The sequence below is a fragment of the Teleopsis dalmanni genome, chromosome 2 (assembly GCF_002237135.1).
Source record: "Teleopsis dalmanni isolate 2A chromosome 2, ASM223713v2, whole genome shotgun sequence".
Classification (NCBI taxonomy): domain Eukaryota; kingdom Metazoa; phylum Arthropoda; class Insecta; order Diptera; family Diopsidae; genus Teleopsis; species Teleopsis dalmanni.
The window spans coordinates 59,952,836-59,962,807 of NC_051847.1; the positions used below are offsets into that span (position 1 = coordinate 59,952,836).

The 9,972-nt window shown below is 30.0% G+C and overlaps 1 protein-coding gene across 1 annotated transcript; it reads right to left on the reverse strand.

Annotated features, from left to right (window-relative positions):
- Positions 1 to 456: 456 nt before the first annotated feature.
- LOC119685451 lies at positions 457 to 2,857 on the reverse strand (the record flags this gene model as incomplete). The annotated part of the gene is given in 4 exon segments (XM_038099729.1): positions 457 to 940; positions 1,012 to 1,108; positions 1,441 to 1,545; positions 1,605 to 2,857. Coding segments are annotated over 4 exon segments (1,767 nt in total). The 5' UTR covers positions 2,772 to 2,857.
- Between the last annotated feature and the right edge of the window lie 7,115 nt (positions 2,858 to 9,972).

Below are 9,972 nucleotides of genomic sequence, written 5' to 3' on the forward strand. Positions count from 1 at the left end.
AAGTTTCGCTTATAACACCAATACTCAACTGAAAGCGGCAATCATCTGTCTCGAACGTATATATGAACCTAGCTGGATGCTAGATGAATTCTCAAATTGTCTGTATAGAATGACATGCGATTATCTGATCTCATAGCTGATATCCGTTGCATCTGAGTTCTCGGATATAATAGGAAATAAAAAACCAATTGATTTGACTGACCTTTGTGGTTCTATAAATTTATCACTAGGGGTACCTACCAGTTATGCAAGTGAAGTAAATGCAAATCTATGTATTTTATTTTTATAAAGTAATGCGACTTGCAATACTTATTTGCAATTACAATGATTTTAGACCATTTACTTCGAATTGTAAATACTATTTTGTTTACTATGAAAGTGAAAAATATTACCGAAGGATAAGATTAACAACAGTTTTTTTTTTAAAAAAAATTCATTGTATTTGTATAAAATAAAAGTTTTATAAAAATAAATATTTTGTGATTTGTGACATTTATCTTTCCGAAAAAGTGTATATATAAGTATCCATTAATCATGATTCATTACATATCATAAAGATCATCTGGTGGTTGGCATTTTGCCTCCGCTTCTTCAATATCTTTCAACATTTGAGTATATTCTCTTTTATATTCTTCTTTTTTAGCTTTTACGTTGGCTAGTTTCTCCGTAACGTTATCATAGTCCTGCAAAAGTAATGGTTTGCAGAGAATACCCGATGTGTCTATTACTTCTTGCATTTCTCTGAAAATCATATTGTGTTCCTCTGTTAACTCATTTACATCCGCTTTTAATGCTTCGCGCTGATCTATAATTTTATCGAAAACACCTTCCTTTTCTCCAACTAAAATCTCTTGTATTCTTATCTTTTCACTTAAGTGAGCTCTCGAATGCTGAACTTTGTTAAATGTGTGTTGTAAGATTTGCAGTTCAGTGCCCATTGCTAATAAATTTGAAATAACATTTTAATATAGTCAATGAGTGCAGTTACAATGACAAATATGAAAAACAGACCTTCGAATTTTTTATCCATTGTTTGAATTTCAGCTTCTATACGCTCCAAGTCATCAATGGTGATACCTCCGCCAATATCATTTGCTTTCGTTAATCGCTAACAAAATAATAAAAATTACAAAAATTGTTTTTTTCTAAAAAATTGAATCAAGTAAATGTTAAATGATGTGTAGGAAAATTTGATATCTATTTAGATATATGGGTTTTAATTACAGTAAGAGCGTTACTGTACAATTAAAAATAATAGTTATTGCATCATTACATCGATTACATATATACGTGATATATATGTACATTCACACTTTACATATATTGTGAATGTCTTTAAATACGATAAAACTTAAAGTCAGGGTTGTTAGTGAATGCACATTTTAAGAGTACATTTTAAGTAATTTCACTTCATTTTGTCGATTGTGAATTTATTCTTACATTTTTAAGAACGACATGAGCGTGCTGTATAAGTATAAGTTTCACACGTAGAGCAGACAGTTCTTTCAAATCCGTCCTCATAATTGCAAGCTGCTCTTCTACAATCTACAATAAATTAGATAAGCTTCATATGTTTGAACAATATTTAAATTTATTATATTTACGCGTGTAAAATTTTCCGATCTGCCTTTTGTCAAAGTTTGAAGAACCAACTCGTCAAAACTTTCTTGTGCATCTGTTACTCTTTCTTCTAATTCTTGCAAAGCTTCAAGAGTTTTAGATATTTTATTGGCCAATAGTTCTGATAAAGTTTTTTTTTGGTACATTAACTGATCCAAAAATTTTAATTTCTCATAATATTTTTTCCTTCTCTTTGAACCTTTTTTATCCGGAATTAAGAAACGTTTCATTCCTTTCTGATGGAAATGAACATAACATTTTACATTCAGAAATCGATTAATTGACCTTTCTTGATTTAAAATGTTAAGCTTTTCCTCAAGTAACCGCATTAATTCAGCTTTATCTAATGCATTATTTAATAATGTTCTTCGATCTATATATTCGCTTTTTGCAACCACATTATTTACAATGGATATCAACATTTGTTTAATACTTCTTTCCAGTACAACTGCGGCTTCCTCACGTTCTAAGGCTTCAAAATCAAATTGCACGGTTTCCCGGTCTTTGACTGGTTCAAAAAAAATGTCAAGTTCGTCTTCCATTTCATCGTCATATTTTTTCTTTTTTAAAGCGCTCTTATCGATTGGTAGATCTGGTAATTTGACATCAAAAAAAATAGGACCACCATCAGAAGACTCTTCTTTGACAGTTGCAACTACAGCTTCTTCTTCTGTGGTTTCTATGGATGATGAGCTCGATAGTTTTTGACCTGTTAAAGGATCCACAAATGTTCCTGCAGTTTCACCTGAAAGTTTGACTGACTTCAACTGGTCTAATTTTATTTCCTCACTCGTCTCAATAGTTAGATCGCTTAAACTTATAGCTGTGCCGAGAACTTCAAAAAAGTCTGGCACAGCTGGCAGTTCTAAATTCATTTCCTCCATAGCGCGCGCAGCATTAGACGACAAGGAGTCACTCTCATCAGAATCCCTTTCAATATCCGATAATGAATATAACTTTTCAGTAGCAGAAGATAGAAAGTAAGCATATTTATGCCTATCGGACTCAACGGAATTCCTGTCGCTGTCAAATAAACTAGAACTTGATGAAAGGTTATCTTCGGGCTTTTCTATAGTTCGACGACTAATGCGACTCAAACGAGGAACATGACTAGCATTTTTAAGTAATTTACCTTTTTCACTTTTCTTCATTATGATAGATTATGATACGTAAAATTAAAATTACAATTATTGTATTTTGGATACTGACTACTCTGAAGTATTCAATTGATTTTTAGAAAATATTTATTTCATAATTTATACTTTCAAAAATATTCGAAGTCAAGACCTGCTTTTTTTATTTAATCAAAACATTTTGATTTGAATTTAATAGTATTTTAGTTTTTTTAGTCCTGTCGAAAGAATTTTGTCAAGATATAAAAAAAAAATTAATCCAAAGGGAAAATTATGGCATGAATATTAAAAATTATTTTTCATTACATAAAAGATACATCTGTACAACGAGACTAAATTATAAATGATTCTCTATCTTATTTCCAATATTAGTTAATTTCTCCATATATTGTTTGCTTAGTAATAGATACTGAGTATTTATGCTATACTGCAAAAAAAAATAACCTTAAAATAAAATATAAAAATGAAACATTTAAACATCAATAACTTTTACTAGAAGTAAGAGTACGTATAATACGTATAAATAAATATCGTAAATAACAAATCTGGTACGAAAGTTGTTGGTCTCTTTAATAGTAAGAAATTCAAAAATAGCTTATTATTTTTTTTTCATCCATTAAAAACAAGAAAAAATATTCTATCAATATTTGAGCCAACTACTATAGGTGACTATGAATCAAAATTAAAAACAAAGATTTTACCAACAATCTTTACCACAACCAAAAATGGCAATCGTATTATGAAGAATGCAACATAAATCGTTTAAATATCTTAACTAAGTCAAAAAATAAAGATAAAAGCGTGAAACACCTGCACCTCAGTAACATGTCTTTATATATAATGGAAGTGTATAGGTAAGTGTTCCACTACTTCTTCCTCCACATCTTCATAACATTTGTAATATTGATTGGAGAGGGCTTCTAACCTCAGAGTATGTCGCCCAAATAACCAGTGTTAGGTTTTATAAGCTACGCGTAATATTTTGAGGCTGAGTAAGTCCCTTGACTTACTGTTTTTCGCTATCAAGAGTTAACTTGATTAACAACATAAACAAATACGTTACAAACGTGTGTTTATTTATTCAAGACCTTTTAATTTCTTGAATAACACTATGCTTTAAAAATAATTTGATTTATTAACACCACGTTAGTTATTTTAATAATGCTGAAGTCTGCGTTCAGGGAAAGTTTACAGAATTATGTCTTGGGTTGTATTTTGTTCTACTCTAATTTTACTTCTTGCTCTAATAGCTTCTGCATTGAATAAATTAACCGATATTTTTTTCTATTAATGTTATTTTGTTCAACAATAAAATAACAGTAATGCACTAATTTTCCACATCCTGAAAGTATGCAATTTTATAAAAATTTATCTTACACCAGTATAAAAATTCCAACAATTTAATATCAGCATATATGCTCCTCCTTTTGCTTATCGATTTCAACATAAGGAACATTTAAATGATATTAAAATAATTATATTAAATTCAATTAAACATAACTTTTAGTTTTTGTAATTAAAACAAATTTCAAAGAAATTTTAGATGTACTAATTTTCCTCATCCTAAAGGTATGCAATGTTATAAAAATTGATCTTGTGCCAGTTTGAAAAATTGTTACAATCTAATGCGAGAATATATGCTCCTCCTCCCACTTTTTTATTTCAACAATTTCCGACAAGTTCGTGCATAGAAATACAACAGCAACAAATACTGTTGACATTTTATTGAACTAAAGTTACATTTCATTATGCCAGCAATGAATTTTATATGGAAATCCATCGATTAATAAACACGCAAATTCATATGCACAACATCATCTGTACTCCTTCCCCCAAGAAGTTCAATCCATATTTGCCCTTATTTCACAAAAGTTACTAACAAAATATGTTTGTTATTTTGTGTTATTCTGTGTCAGCATGTCTGTGTCTGCATATATATGCATATGTATAAGTGTCTGTGTATGCTGATGTGCGTTCTGGAGTGTGCTTATAAGTTAACCTATTTGTATAAATATTTTCTTGATGATATTTTCATCTTTAGTCCTTCCTTCTTCCTCTTGTCTCTGTTGCCGTTCTTGCTACCATTGTTATTGCTGTTGTTTTTCTTCCCATTATTTTTGTCTTTCCATGTTGTTCCGTGCTGTGTTGAGGTGATAACAATGTTTGTTTTTAGTTTTCTGTTTTTGTTCCCTTACTCTTTTTTATGCATTTTTTTTTATTGCTTTCAACTTTCTTGCTTTTTGACTTTCCTCAAAAATGCCTAAAGTGTTTTTTACGTCTGTACGTGCATGTGTTTGTTTATGTTTGTAAGTGACTGAGTGGGTCTGCCTTGTGCATTTATTATTTCAATTTTCTTTAATAGTTTTCCTGTAAAATGCTGTGCTCAACATTTTCATCTGTTTTGCATGATTTGTAAATTTTCGTTTTAAATGTTGCATTGAATATTTAAATTTAAGGACCATACTTCATATTGGAAGTAACGAATTTATTGTCTTCACCGAAGAGGTTCAATAAACCTTATATATATATATGCAGTAACCTCATATATACTCGAAAAAGTTAATATCAATTATGAAAAATCCTACTTTAAAAATTGTTGCATTTTTAAGCAATACTTTACATATAAACGGATAATGAAAGCTAGTTCTAGCCTGCGTCATGAAAAATGATTTCAATTAAACAGAAACCACGTTTCAGCACAACAGAGTTGTTTAAAAGAATGCTATCTGACTATATACGAATTTTGAATAGAAATACCAACATATCAGATCGGCACACCGAGTTCATATCGGTCAATAAAATAGACCATATCTTTAAAGCACACATAGAGACAAGCATGGAGGCTACCATATGGTAGTAATAAGTAAAAATCAATAATAAAATTAATTTTAACACTATATGGTATATTTTACTACATATATTTTGCTTTTCTTAGTTGTCTATTACAGACGTGAGTCGTCCTTACCCGCATCCAACCGCTTCCGCTACTCAATCCTATCAGTGGGTAGTACTAAATGTCTTCACATCACTTTCAATTCAATTTCTGGTAGCAAAAATTGTATATACATAAGATATCTCATATAAAGGTCCATTAATTTAATTTCCTGAGATAATTCTATGCTTCAAGAAATGAAAGAAATCGCTTTTTTCATCAATACTCCCAGCACAATTGTGCTTCACATACTGATTACTCTATATGATGGACGGACATTTTCATCACAAATACTTTTTTCAGCAAAGCAATGTATAGATAAAGTTAAAAAAAATTTACAAGAGGGCAATTTTCCAAAATATTAATGAAACTTATTTTTTTCTTTCAAATATTTTTTCAGTCAAATATTTTTCACAAAAAAAATTCTTTTAAACTTTGCATAAAGGAATATAAAGGAATATTACATGAATTAGAAATAAGATTTCACCTAGCTATAGATGAACCGTATTCGAAATAATAAAAGGTTTTTAACTAATGTTTCTTAGCTAAATGATGGAAATGCATAGTATGAGTCCTTGATTAAAAAAAGAAATTGGTTTTTTCTTCGATGTTAATTAGAATATAATGTGTCAAAGAAAAGTTCAATCGAAGAAAACATGTAATCGAAATGTGTTTTATCTGAGTAATTAATTATTTATTATATCCCTTATTTAGTGTCTTAAAAAATCATATAAAATTACTTTATCGGAGGTAGCATAATAAGTTTTTAGTTAATTTAATATCAATAAGTTTAAAATCGAATCAATTCCTATACTAAGCCTTAAAATTCAAATTTTTTAATAAGTTTTCAGTAAGTTTGCCAATATTTTGAGATCATTTAAATATATTATTTATTTCGGTGCCGCAAAGTATGCTTTAAAATAAACAAAATTATTTGGCAGTATGTATGAAGTGATATTTGAAATTATATTGCATATCATTAGGCTGCAAATTTAAAGAGATATCTTTATGGGTCTATAGAAAATATTATTTTGAAGGTAAGTACCAATAATTCTTAAACTAAAAATTCCAGTATTATCATAGTGAAATTGTATTTATAAAAAAATCTTAATGATTTAAATTTACCTAACACACTACTCAGATAATATGACCATAAGTGATCTATTTCGGTTATCACAGCTAAATCTACCACTCCAAGGTAATGCGTTTACAATCGATTGTTGCCGTTTAAGAAAGTTTGGCTAAACATAACTCAATAGGCCCACACAAGTTGTAATCAATTGATGGCAAATATATATCACTCGATGGGAGTCATTTCAAAAACGACAAAATAAATTTTAGCTGATTGATCATTTTTTTTAACAACACAAGGTTATCACACCAAACTAACTTAACCTATGATTTTTTCTTGGATTCATACTTAGCCTCAATTCCACTTAGTTTCTATAAAGAGAATGTAGTTTTTTTCTGCTATTGAAGCTCATATATGAGTATAGTTACTAAATGAAACTCCTCCCACAAAAAATGGAACTGCAGTTGTTAAACTTGTCCACTTCCTCTAAACTTAACAACATGGCGAACATTTAATAATTGATTAATATTTATTTTAGTTTAAATATTTTTTACTTTCCGGCACTGTTGCTCATTACAATTAGGGCAAAAACAAACACAAATGCAAAACAACTTTAGCTGAACAGTTCCAATATGGCAGCACCCGGAAGCTACATTCTTCATCTGGCATTTTTTTAAGTTGAGTGATGTGAAAAAATTAAAAATATAAAATAAAAATTTTATTGAAAAATGAAATGAAATGAAGGCTTCATCCTATAACCAGCACAGAAAGCACTGATCATTCCAAAAATAAATTAAACTGTTCCTCTGATTATTTCTGGGTTCAAAAGTTGTTTTTGTTGCAGAATTCGTGTGGATTCCTTGCGTTTTGTTGTTTGCAGTCCTCCTCATATGGGTCCTTGTTTGGGTGCAGTAAATAAATTTAGTTTGCCTCCTTGATTCTGTAAGCGTGTAAGTTTAAAGTGGATTTCCTGGATTTGTGGCTGTTCCAAGTCTGTTTCGTGCTCCTCTCGCAAAGGGCAAGTGTGTGTGCGTCTACACGCGAGCGCCATTGTTTGCGTCCTGTGTACGCTTTTTGCTGCTTGCTCTATGTCTTCCGGTAAACATAAACACTTTATTCAAAAGTTTGCACACATTTGACAAAAGTTTTCACTGAACTTTGCTTGAGGTTTAGTCAAGGTGGGTTATGTGCAAACTTTCTAAAGAAAACTTAAAAGTGACACTTAAGGATGTGCCAAGAAGTGTGTGTCGATGTTTTCTCGATGTAAATAAGGATAATACGGTATAAGTAAATTCAGCTAAGTTCTCAATTCTTCTGTTCTGGCATAAAAGAGTTTAAATTTTGAAACACTTTACTTATGCCAAAAAGGATTCAAGGATACTGAAAAGCAGATAAATAAAAAGTCTTGCTACAAAACTAGACAAGTTCAAGTTACTTAAATTGTATTCAATTTAACAATAGAAAGACTAGATATACTTTAGTTAATTTCGAAAAAAATGAGATGGAAAAGTTTTTGTCTAAATTAAATGTTTTCTGCAGAATTAAGTGACTGTTGAGGCACTCAAGAGATAAAGCTAAATTGAAGCTTAGCATAGATTATTTTCTACTTCATAAGTTATTGAAAGTTTTGATAAAAAATTTACTGTAAGTTGTATTGAAGTCACTCATAGACTAAATTCATTAGTAATTTCGTATAACCTATTAAGTTTATACCAAAAGAAATTGATAGAAACTTGAAAATTAAAATAAAAATAACAAGTATGAATATTAACATGGGACTAGAATAAAATAAAAACCCCTTTGGGATTCAGCAACTCTGAATTTCATATACTTACTCTAGTATTAACGGATTATTACAACGAGTCTATTGCAGAGATACTTTAACGTGATATATTTCGACAAGTAGACTGCACAGAAGATGTACTCGAATCTATTAATTACTTTTTGAATTTCTGCCTTTGACAATAGACGAAGTGAATTCACTGCCCGGACAGAAGTTACGAAATTAGACTTGTCGAAACTACTCAAATTTCGCCTCCCCCAGGCAACTACGACGGTATCACAATGGGTAATAGATGTATCAGTATAAAAATGCTGGCATTTATATCACTATAAGCTCTCTCAACCTAACTTAATCTGACATGAGAAAGTATATTTCTTGAAAATAGTTTGGTTAAATAATGTTCTCTATACTATAGACTTGATCATAAAAAAAAAAATAAATTAAAGAACCATCTTTGAAACAATTACTTTAATTACTTCTTTTACGAAACTAAAGGCCGATACTATTGAAGTCTGGGTTTGTATCAAACACTAATTCATAATTTTATAAGAGACACTCAAATTCCTTAAGAATTTGTAAAATAATACTACTTTTAAAAGAAGCTTTACTTACAAATAATATGGTAAATTGTAGACATCTATAATTCTAGGAATCAACCTTAGTCCTTCATCCACACATTTCAGTTACGCAAACTATTTAAAGAAAATAAAGGTACCGCTACTTTACACTGGAAATCACTATATCATTTAAATAAGAGAAATAATGTGCTTCATACTGACGAAGGAACACTCAATGTTACATATATAGTAAGCCATCAAGTCAGTGCCGAGCAATACCCACAACTGTAAATAAGTGACATTAGAGAGCAATTACTAAAGAAATTAATCTGAAGAAGAATATAAAGTTCACCGAGGTTATAGGTATTATCCTGCACATTTAAGTTATAATCAGAAAAAATATATCATGGAGGTATTTGGTATAAATCTGGACATTCGGGTAAGAAATAAAATAAATATATAACCCTTTTTTTGTCATACGATACTATAAATTATTAAAGGTTAAGCTCAATTTTCTAATTGACGGATAACGCACGAAATTCAAAGAGATTACTTGTCACGGACCTTTGAATTACAATGTGTAGATCTTGGGTAACTTTTTCAATCGAAATTCACTTTTAGTGCAATTTTCATCGAGAGTAAATTTCCATTGAATCCAGAATCTAGATTGACTAATTAGTTTCTAGATTTCTATAATGTAAAAAGAAGCAACTGATTGCTTGAAAATTATGAGTGACTAAATTATTCTTAATTTGTTACGATAGTTATTTCTTTTTCCTGTTTCTCTATGCAGCTCCTGCAGTTCTGGTTTTTTTCCACCAGATACCATATTTAGTTAACTCACACCTTGAAAACTCACACCTCGTTAAGAAAAA